This window comes from Bombina bombina, chromosome 1 (genome assembly GCF_027579735.1).
Source record: "Bombina bombina isolate aBomBom1 chromosome 1, aBomBom1.pri, whole genome shotgun sequence".
NCBI classification, from domain to species: domain Eukaryota; kingdom Metazoa; phylum Chordata; class Amphibia; order Anura; family Bombinatoridae; genus Bombina; species Bombina bombina.
The window spans coordinates 845,914,862-845,932,232 of NC_069499.1; the positions used below are offsets into that span (position 1 = coordinate 845,914,862).

At 38.9% G+C, this 17,371-nt stretch overlaps 1 protein-coding gene across 2 annotated transcripts in view; it reads right to left on the reverse strand.

The window, feature by feature from the left end:
* WWP2 (WW domain containing E3 ubiquitin protein ligase 2) overlaps window positions 1-17,371 on the reverse strand; it is a 200,473-nt gene that overhangs the window by 154,799 nt on the left and 28,303 nt on the right. For both annotated transcript variants that reach the window (XM_053699468.1, XM_053699467.1), the window contains exons 2-4: window positions 16,146-16,224; window positions 6,260-6,401; window positions 5,659-5,780 (exon numbers count right to left, since the gene is read on the reverse strand). In XM_053699468.1, coding sequence (XP_053555443.1) covers window positions 5,659-5,780; window positions 6,260-6,401; window positions 16,146-16,215 — 334 coding nt within the window. In that variant the 5' untranslated portion in view covers window positions 16,216-16,224. The remainder of the gene's footprint in view (window positions 1-5,658; window positions 5,781-6,259; window positions 6,402-16,145; window positions 16,225-17,371) is intronic.

The window sequence follows — 17,371 nt, forward strand, 5'->3', positions numbered from 1 at the left end:
TTTTATTTTTGTACCTAAGACATGGAGACTCCACAACGTCATTCCAATTACTAGTAGGAACCAATACCCAAGCTAGAGGACACGGAATAAACAGGGAGGGAGAACAAGACAGACCTAAACAGAAGGCACCACCGCTTGAATAACCTTTCTCCCAAAAGAGGCCTCAGCCGAGGCAAAAGTATCAAATTTGGAAAAAGTATGCAGAGAGAACCATGTTGCAGTCTTGCAACTCTGTTCCACAGAAGCTTAATTTTTGAAAGCCCAAGAAGAGGAGACAGCCCTAGTGCAATGAGCAGTAATTCTCTCAGGAGGCTGCTGTCCAGCAGTCTCATATGCAAAACGAATCATACTTCTCAACCAGAGGGAAAGAGAAGTAAAAGTAGTCTTCTGACACTTACGCTTTCCTGAGAAACAAACAAACAGGGCAGAAGACTGGCGAAAATCCTTAGGAGCCTGTAGGTAGAATTTTAGAGCATGCACAACATCCAAGTTGTGCAACAGAAGTTCCTTATGAGATTTCCTGATTAATATTTCTATCCGAAACCACCTTAGGGAGAAACCCCAACTTATCCGCATGAAAAAAAAGATAAGGCGAATCGCACTGCAAAGCCGAGAGTTCAGAAACTCTCTGAGCAGAAGAAATAGCAATAAGAAACCTTCCAAGTTAACAGCTTAATATCTATGGAATGCATTGGCTCAAACGGAGCATGCTGCAAAACTCTAAGAACTAGGTTAAGGCTCCAAGGAGGAGCAACCGGTTTAAAACACAGGCCTGATTCTAACCAGGCCTGACAAAAAGATTGAACATCTGGTACATCCGACCAGACGCTTATGTAAAAGAATAGATAATGCAGAAATCTGACCTTTCAGAGAACTGATTGACAACCCTTTCTCCAGGCCTTCCTGGAGAAAAGACACAATTCTAGGAATCCTAACCCTATTCCAAGAGTAGCCCTTCGATTCACACCAATAAAAGGTATTTACGCCATACCTTATGGTAAATTTTACAAGTAACAGGCTTGCGAGCCTGGAGCATGGTATCAATAACTGATTCAGAAAACCCACGCTTAGCCAGAACTAAGCGTTCAATCTCCAAGGAGTCAGCTTCAGAGAAACGAGATTTGAATGGAGGAAAATAACCCTGAGTTAGAAGGTCCTTCCTCAGAGGTAACCTCCAAAGAGGAAGAGATGACATCTTCACAAGGTCTGCATACCAGATCCTGCGAGGACAAATAGGAGCTATTAGAATAACAGACGCTCTCACCTGTTTGATACGAGCAATGACTCGTGGAAGGAGCGTGAACGGAGGAAACAGGTATGCTAGACCAAATTGAATTCCCAAGGGACCGCCAGAGCATCTATCAGAGCGGCATGCTGATCTCTTGACCTTGAACCGTAACTTGGAAACTTAGCGTTCCGACGAGACGCCATTGGATCTAACTCCGGCACCCACCACTTGAGGGTTAGCCTGGAGAACACCTCCGGATGGAGAGCTCACTCCCTGGGATGAAAGGTCTGTCTGCTCAGAAAATCCGCCTCCCAGTTGTCCACTTCAGGAATGTGGATAGCAGATAGTAAACAATTTTGAGCTTCCGTCCACAAAATAATCCATGCCACCTCCTTCATGGCTAAAGAACTACGAGTTCCCCCCTGGTGGTTGATGTAAGCCACTGAGGTGATGTTGTCCGGTTGGAACCTGATAATTGACAATTGAGGCCAAGCCATCAGAGCATTGTAGATCGCTCTCAACTCCAAGATATTTATGGGGAGAACAGACTCCTCCCGAGTCCATAGGCCCTGAGCCTTTAACGAGTCCCATACTGCTCCCCAGCCTAGAAGACTGGCATCCGTGGTCACAATCACCCAGGAGGGTCTCCGAAAGCATGTGTCCTGAGACAGATGTACCTGAGAAATCCACCACAAGAATCTCTTGTCAACTGGTCCAGATCTATCCTCTGAGACAAATCTGAATGATCTCTGTTACATTGTCTGAGCATGCATAATTGCAAAGCTCTCAAATGGAATCGAGCAAAGGGAATGATGTCCATAGAAGCGACCATCAGACCTATTACCTCCATACACTGAGCCATTGATGGCCGAACAGTAGACTGTAGAGAGAGACAAGAGGAGAGAAGCTTGGATTTTCTGAACTTTGTCAGAAAAATCATCATAGATAGGGAATCTAGGATGGTCTCTAAGAAACAGACGCTTGTAGCTGGAACAAGGGAATTCTTCTCCAGATTCAGTTTACATCTGTGGGAACGTAGAAAAGACAACAAGATCTCTGTATGAGAGTTTGCTTGTTGAAAAGATGCCGCCTGAACTAATATGTCGTCCAGATAAAGCGCCACCGCAATTTCCTGAGACCTGACAACTGCCAAGAGAGCCTCCAGAACCTTTGAGAAAATTATTGGAGTTGTGGCAAGGCAAAACGGAAGAGCAATAAACTGAAAGTGCATGTCTAAAAAAGCAAATCTGTGTATAGGAACATGAAGATATGCATCCTTCAGGTCTATGGTCATCATGAACTGACCTTCTTGGACCAAGGGAAGAATGTAATGAATGGTTTCCATTTTTAAGGACGGAACCCTGAGAAACTTGTTGAGACACTTTAGGTCTAAAATGGGTCGGAAAGTTCCCTCTTTTTTGGGAACCACAAACAGATTTGAATAAAAACCCAGACCTCGTTCTCTTACTGGAACTGGAACAATCACTCCCAGGGAGGAAAGGTCCTGAACACACTGTAAGAATGCCTCTCTTTTTACCTGATCCGCAGATAACCTTGAGAGAGAAAATCTGCCCTTGGGAGGACGAGATTTGAATTCTATTTTGTAACCCTTAGATACTATGTCCACAGCCCAAGGATCTGGGACATCTCGTGTCCACGCTTGACAAAGAAGGGAAAGTGTGCCCCCCACCTGATCCAATCCCGGACTGGGGGCAGATCCTTCATGCTGACTTAGTCTCAGCTGAGGCTTTCTTTAATTGCTTCCCCTTGTTCCAAGGCTGATTGGGTCTCCAAGAAGACTTGGACTGTTCCTGCTTAAAAGGAGAGAGAGGAAGGCTTTGGACCTTTGAAGTTACGAAAGGAACGAAAATTACTGACGTCCTTTAGGTCTATTCTTCTTGTCTTGTGGTAGAAAGGACCCCTTTCCACCCGTAATTTCAGAAATTATTTCTGCCAGACAAGGACCAAACAAGGTCTAACCTTTATAAGGTAGCGAGAGAAGCTTGTACTTGGAGGTAACATCAGCTGACCAAGATTTTAGCCACAAAGACCTACGGGCTAGAACAGTGAAGCCAGACATCTTGGCTCCCAGTCTAATAACTTGCATGTTAGCATCAGAGATAAAGGAGTTGGCTAGTTTAAGAGCCTTAATCCTATCTTGTAGTACCAGTAGGATGCTGCACTTGCTACTGTGGCAATAAAAAACTGCAGGTTGCTATTGAAGACCTTGATGAACATACATCTTTTTCAAATAAGCCTCCAGCTTTTTGTCTATGGGATTCTTAAAGGAATAGTTATCCTCAATAGGGATCGTAGTTCTCTTAGCCAGGGTAGAAAATAGCCCCTTCTACCTTAGGCACAGTGCACCATGAATCTCTAATGGATTCAGCAACAGGAAACATCTTTTTAAAGATGGGAGACGGGGAGAAAGGTATCCCTGGCTTCTCCCATTCCTGTGTAATAATCTCCGTCACACGGTCTGGAACAGGAAACACTTCCACAGAGGAAGGAACATCATAGTATTTGTTAAGCTTACTAGATTTCTTAGAGTTGACAGCGACAGGAGAGTCGGAGTCGTCCAAAGTAGCCAGTACCTCCTTTAATAGTAAACAAGGGTGTTCAAGCCTAAATCTGAAGTTTACTTCTTCAAAATCAGACAAAGGAACTATACTGTCCGAATCTGAGATTTCACCCTCAGAGGCTACTGAGGTATCCTCCTCATCAGACTTATTAGGGAGGGCAACCTGCGTAGCAGCAGACGGGACATACACCTTACACTCTGAAAATTTTTAGATTTCCTCTTGCGCTTCCCCATCATGGGAAAAGCAGATAAAGCCGCTGATTCCGCAGAGGATATCTGTGCGGCAAAATCTGATGGCAAACTCCTCCAGGAGGCTGAGAGGAACTGCAGGGCACTGTATGTGAAGCCGTGGAGGCTTGGGACGTTAGAGGAGAAAGCTGTGGCATTGCCTGAACAGCATCATCCTGAGAGACATTAGGCTCAGAAACAAAAAGTTGATCTTTACATTTCAAAGTCTTTTCTAAACATGAAGAACAAAATTGCATAGGTAACACAATTTGGCCCTCAAGACACAATAAACATTTATCCATAGGAGCAGACTCCTGTTCCATGTCCATAGGTAAAAGAATTCCCAATAATTAAAGGAATGACTGATATATGAAAATGACACGGTCACTTTAAGAGAAAAAAAACTTTTAATCTCCTCAGAGCAATATTCAAAACAAATAAAAAGGCACCTCTATACCTCAGGCAGACTGAGGTGCCCTACCTTAACCTCACAAATTGTTAGGCAGGCAGCTGTACATCAATCAAAAAAATAAGCCGACACCAAGAAGCTGTCCAAAATGACGCCGCTCCGCTCAGAAACTCAGTCGGGTGAGGAAGGGGTCAGAGGAAGAAAATGGCAATCAATAACTAAAAGCGCGCATTTCTAGCAGCAACTGCCTAGTAAAAACTTGATACAACAAAGTAGAGCCCAACAATCACATTTCCTAATAAATAAAAGTCCCAAAAAACTGAAACATATATAAACAGCTTTAGAGAAAACATCCCATAACCGCATGGAAAGTTAACCCCTTAGTCTCCACATATACATAAAGTGCCTGCACCCTACCCAAATAAGTCCTTCCTAAAGGATTCATTATAATTACTGCAGGAAAATCTTCTCAACTGCAAGTCTCCAATACCTAGAAGACAAAAGCACTTACCTGCAAATCCAGCTGTCCGGCAGGAAGACAGCTTACAAGGCGTGACAGGACACATACTCCTATCAGAGACCGGCAGAAAAAGAAAGAACAGAGTAACCAACTCTGGCTTTCTATACCAAGGACCATGTTAGAAACCCAAGCAAGGACTTCCTCACAACTTTCTAACTGCTTAAAAAGCCACCACTACTCTTACTCAAAGAGATTGACGTGGACACAGCTAAACCCAAATCCTTGCTTGCAGGAAAGAAACAGTAATAACTTTTACTAGAAGCATTTTTGCCAATGGAAGTATATTTAAAAAAATGCTTCTATTTCAAATTGAAGCCTCATATCACGATTAATTGCATCATGTGATTTATAGCACAGCTCTACCATGAAGTCTTAAACAGATATATTATGCCTCCTCTTCCACCCACTAAGCTACTAACCAGCAGTACAAAACAGGAAAGAAAGCCACTGGTAAAGGGGTTGGGGGTAGTAGGATAGAGATGATGGAGGGCTCCCCTGCACTTTAGTTACATGTGCATTCCATTAATTATTGTATTTCTTTTGTATGACATGGATACCATTCATTAGAAGGTGCTGTGTGAATCATTAACTCATTTTATGTTGTCTTGTCTTTCTGTCCTCTCATATGTACTGGTACTCCCCTTTCCCTTTCTATCACTCAAATATTCTTTTTTGGCAATCTCCAATCTTACCTCTGTTGCCCCTCTTAGGCAGCGTGTTTTGCAGGTTCACACATGCTGTTCCCAGGAGTTCGTTGCGCAGTTTATGACAGCTCCAAAGACGAATCTCCAACAAACTGTGTGAGGATACGTTTCTGGGCAAAAAGAAAATCAACATCTTCTAAACAGGTCATAATCCCAGATATATCAACTTAACCCAACTCTACCAAAGATCCATAGTCTCCACTCTAGATGCACCAACAGATAAACCAATTCCTTAGCATCCTGAAACAATCAGATCCATAATAACAAAACATTCCTCTCAACCCAGCCATAGATCCACCAATGATTCTTACTGGACACATATTCATCACCACTAATTCTCCATCTCAGCAAAACCAAACATAAAGCCCCAGAGTCAGATCACAGTTATCCTCGCCTGACACAGCCACAGAACCACTATCCAGCTTTCTAAACACACATACAGAACCAACTGCCCCTCATGGAAAAGTATAGGCCCATTCAATTTCACTTCTCAACAGCGTTATCGAACCGCTATACACTTGCCAAAGAATAAAGATTCTACACACTTGGTTAAAAATTAAAAAACACAACAGAATAAAAATGTTCTTACAGGTTTAGGGTCTCATTGAATCTCAAGTCTTCTCCTCCAGTTTTCTTTGCTGTTTTTTTAGTCTCCCCAGGTAGTCCGTCTACTGAAACTTCTAAGAAGCAACTGTCACGAGTCTGTCGTCCACGAAGCTGGGCAGAGACCGCTAGTAAGAAAAGAACAAGGCATCACAAATAGAATTATAGACAGGGTGGGATATGGAGAACAGAAGTCTCTCAGCTGGTTTGAAAACATATAAATAAATAAAGGAAGAATAAGCTCTAATAAAGGGAAAGAAAGGTCAAAACTAAAATGTGTATGAGTGCATTTCAATTTGAAAAAGAAGCATTTTCGGTTACCAAGAATTTGTCTAGTAAAAGTTATTACTATTTTTCAGCAGCATACACGCATATATGGCAAAAAGCTTCTATTTAAAATTGAACTTCACTTATGTATAGGGATGCACCGAAATTTCGGCCGCAGAAAGTTTCGGCCGAAAATAGCATTTTTTGTTATTTCGGTTTTCGGTTTTTTTGCCTTTTATTTTCGGCAAAATTATTGTGTAGCATATTTTAAATTTGATGCCAGCCTAGAGCTGCTGTTTGAGTTCATTACTTGACTTACTGTTTTGCATATAATAATAGTTTTCTAGGACTATACTTTATTTTGATAATTGGTAACAAAACAAAAACGGTTAAATGTGATTCTGTTACACAGAACTAAATAAAGAATAATACTAGCGATGCACCAAAATTTGGGCCGCCGAAAATGTGCAATTCCAATTTCGGCCCAAAGAGGACCAAAATGGCTAAAAATGTACAGCCCTCCCCTGTTCTATTGAGTTACATGTCTATCCTTAGCATAAGGTGAGCAGCACAGCAATGGCATGGTACACAGAGCACACACATAAGTACCATTACATGATGATATTTGAAACTAGCAGAGAAGGAAACCAAAGTTCAGAATAGTGAATACAAATATCAAAGGAGGATAAGTAACATGTTTATAAACACTTGATATTATCAGACACAGCCCTAAGCACACACAGTGAATATCTTTAAAGCCTTATATACAGTGCTCATACATCAGCCTCTTGTGCGTAAACATTCTATTCGCCTGAGGCAAATATGCGTGCACACTTTATAAGCATAAGCCCCAAGCTCGCACACAGTTGGTACAAATTAGCACCCACCAGACAGTGTAAACAAAAAAGCACGGTAACTTTCTATAACCACCTTGCACGTAAGGTTGTAGCTAAGTCCAGTGGTCCTGGTGATAGGTGACAGGCAGACTCCATTTGGGGCTCTGGACATATAATCTGACGGGTCAGTGTGAGACCCGAACCAGGAACTAGGCAGAGATACGATGAGAGACGATCAGGTGCAGCCACGCTCATCGCACGGATAACTATACCCAAAAAGAAAACACATGTCCACCTCGTATTGTTGTCTGGCTATAACCACGCTCTCCCTTATAGAGCTCCAGTTTCACTGCAGATCACGCCCTACTGTACAAGTGAAAATGTCCATTTATTGGAGCTTTCCCGCCTACAAGCTCTCTCAGCTACACACACACACACTGTAGTTAAAAAAGAAAAAAACAATTTCGGTTTCGTTTCGGTTTTCGGCCAGGATCATCCTGAATTTTCGGTATCGGTTTCGGTCCAGAATTTTCATTTCGGTGCATCCCTACTTATGTATATTTCAATTTTGACCTTACTAATCCTTTAGAACATAAACTACCCACTGTTATTTAGAGGGATGCAGTACCCAAAAATGTTCTTTCATCTGTCTGAAAGCGCAGCGTTTAAATCTATTGATTTTTTTTGGCCTGAAAATTATGAAATAAAAGGTGATTAAAGGGACATTAAACTGCTTGGCACAACTACTTTACTTAGTAACTACTCACCATTAAATTGTTTTTGGGCCTGCAGCTGCCTTCAAAGCCTTTCTTTTATTTTAACCCTTTACAAGTGCTGACTAGTGAAGCTCTGCATCTTCACACTGGGCGGCGCCATTTTGGAGTTTAAGTATTCATGTACACTGTGACAGAAGCAGTGCGCATTCACAGATCTGTGATATTAGTGTCTTTTTGACCAGCATTACTGTGCACTTCAGTTTAGCATGCACAATACAGAGCAGGAGCTGGGTGTTTTTACTATGGCTGCATTTCTCTATATTATTCCTTATGGTGTTTTTAGAATTGTTATATAACTTTTAAAATCGAAATATGCAAAGCTTTTGCTTTCTATTGTGTAATCCAAAGTGCAGGGTATAGCTGCCAAAAAGTCATTCAAATCACTGAAGTGGGAACTCTCACTGGAAGCAACAATCACGAGCTGGCAATGGCGGCACCCAGTGTAAAGATGCAGAGTTTTTACAGCTGGTTTCTATAATTGGTTAAAATCAGAGTATGGCTTTAAAGAGAGCTGTAGGCACAGAAGGAAAAACACTAGCATGATGAGTAGTAGCCATGCTACTGTAGTTGTACCTTTAATGTCCCTTTAAATTTAAAATAAAATATAATTTAAAAAAAATACAGCTGTATGGGTTGAGTACGTTTCTACTATTGTTTATTGGCTAAGGAACATAGGTTGATATTGAGCAAATGTATCAGCCAATGAGCACTAGCAGCAAGCACACAACCGATACTGCTGTATTAGTTTTATTTTAAATTTAAACAGCTTGTATGTCACTTTTTCAGGCAAAAAAAGTTCAACATGTAGAATGCTGCTTGCCTTTAAAGCGATGGTAAACTTTTCCCTTTGCATAAACAGATCTGGAATGTGATATTTTAGATGTTGTTTAATTCATCAGTTGTAATGAACATGCACTATAAATTACTTTTTAATGTACATATGAAGTTCTAATACCCCACGCTCCAATAATCGCCAATCAGCGCTTTAGCCCTATGGCACTTTTGTTGTAGCTAGAGCACTGATTGGAGAACAGTTCAAACCATTAGCTCACCAATAAAAAAAAATACTTTTGAAGTGTCTGAACGCAGCGCAGGGTATTAGAATTTCATATCTACATTAAAAAATAAGTTATAGTGTCTCTTTATTACAACTGATGAATTAAACTCAAACTAAAATATCACTTAGATTCCAGACCAGACTTTAAAACATGTAAAGTTCACTTTAAAGTGAAGGTAAAGTTTTCCGGTTTGGTAACCAGGATTCTATTACTCATCTGTTATATACTATGATCGCTTATTTATTTTTTTGAATTTGTATATATACTATTGTATTTTTTTTTTATTTTTATTTTCAAAGAAGCTTTATTTAAACCAAGTTGTCATACATTGAATACAGTATATAAAGCAAAACATGACATAGAACATGCAAAATTGCAAGGTAACCTATAAAACTATGAGCTGATCACTGAGATAATGCAGATGATAAACCTTTTCAAGCTATAACAGTGGATCAATATACCTTACATAGAAGTGTTGGTCATGTCATAACTGTGACAATTCAGTTTCAACGGATAACTATATTATTGTATTTTAAACAGTTTATATTCACGTTCTGGGCCAGTCTTAGCTCCTCCCTCCATTGATTTCCGGGTTTTTCACTATATTACGTACAGAGCGGTCCCACCCGCTCTGTACGTACTTCAAAAGTGCGTTCCCGATTGTCGGACAACTTGCGCATGCGCACACTTTGCCTTTCATTCGATTTGCGCCTGCGTGACAGAAAAACAGAGAGGAAGTGAAGGCAACGCATGCGCATAGAGTCCAGTAATGCGGTGACGTAATTTGACGGCCGCCTAACGGCCAGTGTTTCAATTGGCTTGTAAAAAAACCGTGACCGAGCTTAGAAAAAAAAAAAATTAAAAACGGGTTGTTTTAACAGTGTTAAGAATCGGATAAAGAAACGGTAAAACCAAAATAAATATAGCGATTATAAAAAATTCATGACTTAAAGTCCTATTTAATTTTATAGTATTTACAGGGGATACAATCTAATAGATGAAACTTTACCTTCACTTTAAGGGCTCGATTTATTAAGCCTTTCTCTCCCCTTTCGACTGCAGACTTTGACCTGTTCCCCACCTCTTAGACTTTCAGATTGACCGCTCCTGCCCACGCGTGATTGGATGTGTGCGGGCAGGGGGTGGGGTTGCACACGAGCACACAGGAGTAATTGCGTGCTATGGTAAAATTAAATGCAGGCAGCGGATTGCTACCCGCCAGAGGAGAAGCTAGAGGGACAGGGGCGAATATGTACCCTCTGTCCGCCCATGGATGATAAATCGAGCCCTAAGTTTAAAGGCTAAATGACAATTTAAAAACAGGGTTGTTTTTTTTTTTTACAAAAAATGATAACTACCCAATAAATAAAACCATCTATGATTCTTACTAATCTCACATACATCAGGATACCGTTCGTTATATAGCAGAATGTTTTACAATCTAATATCACACAATACAGCAGAGCCTTTTTAATGTCAATGTCATTTGTGTGTCCCAACGTGCTTGGAGACCAATAAATGAAGGACAAAAACTACTACTTTATCAAGACTGGGAAGTAATTGTATCTATTGAATTAACCAAGTACTTAAAGGGACAGTCAACACCAGAATTTTTGTTGTTTTAAAAGATAACTAATCCCTTAATAACCAAATCCCCAGTTTTGCATAACCAACACAGTTATAATTGTACACATTTTACCTCTGTAATTACCTTGTATCTAAGCCACAGCAGACTGCCCCCTTATTTCAGTTCTTTTGACAGACTTGCATTTTAGCCAATCAGAGCTGACTCCATGGTAAATTCACATGCATGAGCTCAATGTTATCTATATGAAACACGTGAACTAAAGCCCTCTAGTGGTGAAAAACTATCAAAATGCATTTAGATTAGAGGCGGCCTTCAAGGTCTAAGAAATTAGCATATGAACCTCCTATGTTTAGCTTTCAACTAAGAATACCAAGAAAACAAAGCAAAATTGGTGATAAAAGTAAATTGGAAAGTTGTGTAAAATTACATGCCCTATTTAAATCATGAAAGTTTTTTTTGGACTTGACTGTCCCATTAAAAGGGATAAAAAGCATGTGATTTTAAACAACTTTCTACTTTACTTTTGTTATTTTGTTTACTTTTGTTATTTTTTTTCGTTTTCTTGGTACCTTTTGTTAAAAAATATTAACGTATGCTTAGGAGCCAGACCATTTCTGGAGCACTATATGGCAGCAGTTTGGCAAAAATGTTATCCATTTGTGCTATTTCCTGCCATGTAGCACTCCAGATGCCTACCTAGGTATCTCTTCAACACATAATATTATGCAAACAAAGCAAATTTGATAACAGAAGTAAATTAGAAACTTTAATTGTATGCCGTGTCTGAATCACAAAATAATTATTTGGGGTTTCATATCCCTTTAAAACGACAGTAAAACTTGTAATTGCACAACACTTATGTTGTTTTTCTATAGAACATATTCGCCAAGTCTAAACATTTTAAAACAAATTAACATCTTGTTTGCTGAAATTGTTTTTCAGTAGCCAAACTCATAGAATTTGATGGTAGATAAGAACCAAAAAGGCCCATCAAGTCTACCCATATTACATGTTACGTTTTCCTTAGGATAGCCTTATGCATGTCCCAGGCATTTTTTAATTCCTTTACAGTCTTTGTGATTACCACCTCAAATGGAAGTTTATTCCATGAATCCACCACCCTTTCTGTAAAAAAATGCTTCCTCACATTTCTCCTGAATCTGCTACCCTCTAACTTTAGATTGTGACCCCTTGTTTTGGCATTTATTTGTTTGTGAAGAATGCTTTCAGCTTCTATTTTATTAAGTCCCTTCATATATTTGAAGGTTTCTATCATGTCACCTCTTTCCCTTCTATCCTCTATACATACTTAGATCATAGAAACTTTCTTTGTACGTTTTATATTTTAGACCATGTACCATTTTAGTAGCCCTCCTTTGGACAGCTTCTAATTTATTTATATCTTTCTGAAGATATGGTCCCCAGAACTGTACACAGTATTCCAGATTTGGTCTAACTAATGATCTGTAAAGTGACATAAGAACCTTGACTGGCCTTGCTGGTTGCACTGCGGCAACTCTACCCATCATTTGCCATATTTGAGTTTGCAGTTGACAAGGCTAGCAACTGTAAAATCTATAGTTTACAGTGCACTGCTTTGTAGTTAATGTTAAAAAAAGTTAGGGAAATATATGTAGCATGGTTAGCCTTGAGAAGTCTGCAGTGCGCTTTTATAAGTTCTGTGAAATAGAAAAAACACAATTACATTAAGGGGGGGTGCAAAATAAATAAAGTATATTGTCATGCATAGCCAACCATTTTATATTAAAATTAAAAGATGTTTACTGTCCCTTAAAGGAACATAAAACCCCAAATTTTAATTTCCTGATACAGAATAACATTTTAACAACTTTCCAATTTGCTCCTATTATCAAATTTGCTTCATTCTGTTTGTTTACTTTGTTGAAGAAGCATCAATGCACTACTGGGAGAAAGCTGAACACATTGGGTGAGCCAATGACACAAGGCATATATGTGCAGCTACCAATGAGCAGTTAGGGATGCTTTTCAACAAAGGATAACAAAAGAACAAAGCAAATTAAATTATAGAAGTATTGGCATTGCATAGACTTATAAAAATGAGCAGGAGTTTTTAAATCTTGAATTTTTTTAAATCTATTTATTTTCTTATATTTTTACCTTTAAACTGCTCCGCCGATAAGCGGCAGCACTCCCACCCCGCCATCTTGTCTAATTGATTGACAGATGACGATTCTTAAACCAACTAATCCTTAGTTGGTTTAAGAATCGTCATCTGTCAATCAATTAGACAAGATGGCGGGGCGGGAGTGCTGTGCTTATCGGCTGAGCAGTTTAAAGGTAAAAATATAAGAAAATAAATTCATGACTTAAACTCCTGCTCGTTTTTATAAGTCTGTGCAATACCGTGAGGCTGTACTTTTAAGTTGACCTTCACTTTAAAGAACTTTAGTCAAAACGTTAAAAAGTTTTTACACTTGAGTCTCAGCTATTGAATAGCTGAAGTAAACACAGCCAGCAGAATAAATTACACTCCCAGTGGGGCGCAGGATAGTTAAGTAATAACATGCTAATTTTCCATTGTTCTCTCTATGTAATTGAGCTTTAGTTTTCCAGACAAATATAAGATAAGGAAGCAAGTGTGTGTACACAAAGTATATTATATATATATATATATATATATATATATATATATATATATATATATATATATATATATATATATATATATATATATATATATATATAAATATAGCATAATGAGATATGATATTACCTGAAGCTCAACCCATTGGCTGTGATTTAAAAGCAGAAAACCAGCTACTACATATACACAAATAAACCTGAAAATGCAATCTCTCATACATTTTATACTATGCAGCTGGTATAACAAGTCATTGAAAATACATTAATATAAAAACAATTTTACACTGTACGGTCCCTTTAACTACAGACAAGCAACAACGCAAAAAAAAGAAAATGTGCTAATGAATGGGAGCATTTTCAGGCCCCCTTAGAGAGGGTGTTAGATGAAATGTCAGGTGATGAGGCATTATTTGTCCTGTGCCTTAGCCCATGCTAAGAAGAGTATGGGTGGTATTGCTACTCGAACCTCCACAGTGGGCTAAGGACAGTGCTAAGAGGAGTTGTATTTATGATGGCGCTTTGTTATTTGTTGACAATGATCCTACCGCTCTTGTTCCTGACCTCTCTTTCTGACCCTGGTTGCTTTCCTGGACTTTGTCTTTCGCCTGCCCCCTTGCTTGTGCAATGACAAACGTGGGTGGCAAATGTCATCTCACTAGCCCCAAATGCTTGCAGACAGGTTATATGATTGGGTGCACCTTGTCAGCTTGCACATTAATAATTGGGGTTATTTCTGTGTCTTAATATTTTTGGAGCCAAAAAGGTTAAAGAAATGGTTCTTGTATTGTTTAAAATATATATGGTAAGCACATATTGTCTGTACATAACTAACTCAGTGTTATATAAATAAAATGCATTTTATTACCCTTAAAAGGGACATTGTCCTAAAACAAAAGTGTCCATCTAAAAGAGAATATTTCAAAATGTATTACAATAGTTGGTTTGTTGAAAATGGATCAATAAACCAACATTTTCTATGGGAGCAAAATATACCTAATTTATTAGTTGCATGCAAATATGTACTAACTGCTAATTCCACTTTAAATGTACAAATATTTTAAAGTGATGGTAAATCCTAGCATTTTTGAAACGCTAGGATTTACTGGTGCAACAAATAAAGGGGAATTTGAGTCATGAGGTATAAAATACTTCATGCTGAAAGTTCCTTTATTTGTTTGCAGCGTATGCCGCACTGGTCGCCCACGGCAGAACACTATTTTTAAGTGAGGTGAACGTAGCCAATAGTGTGCCAGCTATCCGGCATAATGCCAGCTGGGCCGTACGGCTATTGGCTAAGTGGTGGAAACGTCACCTTTTGACAAAATAGTGTTTTGCTGCGGGCGGCCCGAGGTGCTCAGCGCGGCATACACTACACGCAAATAAAGGAACTTTCAGTATGAAGTATTTTATACTTTATGACTGAAAGTCCCCTTTATTTGTTGCACTGGTAAATCCTAGTGTTTAACATGTTTAACTACTGGGGGGGGGGGTTTCATACATATTTTGAATACTATGCTTTGTTGCAAATTTGGGATCTGTTTGAGAAGAAAGGGGTAAGTATTTACTATTAGTACAGCATTACAGAAAAAGTGGTTAAGGAAACAAGTATGTCATGTAAAGGGTAATTATAGTGTAACTTAATTAAACATTTTGAGATAAAAATATAAAATGATACATCCTATATATTTAAAAAAAAGTCTGCAATATAATTTATTGTTTATTTTGCCCCCCCCTTCCTGTAATTCCACTCTGAAATTGTGAGCTTTTTTTTCTGGTTAGAAATGGAAGTCATATTCCATACAGCCATTGGCTGCACACTATTTATAACTGTTCCTAATTGGCCACAGCAGAGAATGTAACCTAAGTTACGACATGGCAGCGCCCATTGTTTTATAGACACTAAAACTTTAAAGATACATCTTCAATGTTATTCTCAGACTAATCTTTTATTTGAATGCATCATTCTATCTAGCAATTATTTTGTGTTAATGTCCCTTGAAAGGATCACTAAACATAGTAGAATAACATAATTAATGCAAAATAAAGAGACAATGCAAAATCACTTAGTTTGGATTTCAAATGAGTTGTAGATTTTTTTTTTCTGGCAAATTAAAAGTTTTTTACATTTTCCTTCCTAATGCATCATGTGACAGACACCAGCCAATCACAAAATGCATATACGTATAGCCTGTGAATCTTGCACATGCTCAGTAGGAGCTTGTACCTCAAAAAGGTGTGCATATAAAGAGACTGTGCACATTTAGGCAATGGAAGTGAATTGGTAAGTTATTTAAAATTGTGTGTTCTATCTGAATAATAAAAGTTGAATTTTGACTTCATTGCCTTTTAACATTACATATTCTAATCTGTTTGAACATCTACTTTTAACAGCGGAAAGGGGATAAACACATACTTAAAATCCTGCTCAGGACCAGCAGAGCACTGTGCAACTAGCTGACTAGATCAGCATCAGTTTCCGCTTAGGATCAGCAGTGCTCTGCGGGTCTCTAGCAGGACTTTAACTATGTCATTAAACCCTTTGTGAGGTTAAGCACATAGCATTAAAGCGTTGCTAGTGTTAAAATGACATGCTTTAACAGATTAGAGCATGTAATATTAACACTATAATGGCCCTTTAAAGATATTTAAAGATAGTGTGATAGTCATCTGACAGAAATGAATATGACAAGACTGCACAGGTTACACTTTCTTCTGTCTTTACCTTTAAGATTCAGGTATAATTTCTGCTGTGTGAGCCCCTCGCTTGTCTGATCTGAACCTGCTGATGCCATTATGTGACTCTGCAAGACAGACACAGAGCAGCTAATGTTATACGCAGCTGCTTCACACTGACACATACATTCCATTTACGCAACTTCAGACAGACAGCAATTTTGAGCTTTACTGATTCATTCTCAAACAACACTCTACACTATCTTTAGCTTTAGGAACTTAGCAACTTGAGGAACTTCCAGCAAGATACAGTTGCACTTTTTTTTCCTGCTCTGTTCTGTGAAACCTTCAAAGGAACAAATGAGCATAGCAAATATATTATATATATATATATATATATATATATATATATATATATATATATATATATATATATATATATATATATATATATATATATATATATATATATATATATATATATATATATACACACACACACAAACACACACACTCATATACATACACACACACATAGTATCTCACAAAAGTGAGTACACCCCTCACATTTTTGTAAATATATTATTATATCTTTTCATGTGACAACACTGAAGAAATAACACTTTGCTACAATGTAAAGTAGTGAGTGTACAGCCTGTATAACAGTTTGAATTTGCTGTCCCCTCAAAATAACTCAACACACAGCCATTAATGTCTAAACCGTTGGCAACAAAAGTGAGTACACCCCTAAGTGGAAATGTCCAAATTGGGCCCAAAGTGTCACTGCCTCAACCCTCTTGGGCATGGAGTTCACCAGAGCTTCACAGGTTGCCACTGGAGTCCTCTTCCACGAGGACATCACAGAGCTGGTGGATGTTTGAGACCTTGCGCTCCTCCACCTTCTGTTTGAGGATGCCCCACAGATGCTCAATAGGGTTTAGGTCTGGAGACATGCTTGGCCAGTCCATCAACTTTACCCTCAGCTTCTTTAGCAAGGCAGTGATCATCTTGGAGGTGTGTTTGGGGTCGTTATCGTGTTGGAATACTGCCCTGCTGCCCAGTCTCCAAAGGGAGGGGATCCTGCTCTGCTTCAGTATGTCACAATACATGTTGGCATTCATGGTTTCCTCAATGAACTGTAGCTCCGCAGCACTCATGCAGGCCCAGACCATGACACTCCCACCACCATGCTTGACTGTAGGCAAGACACTTTTGTCTTTTTACTCCTCACCTGTTTGCCACCACAAATGCTTGACACCATCTAAACAACATAAG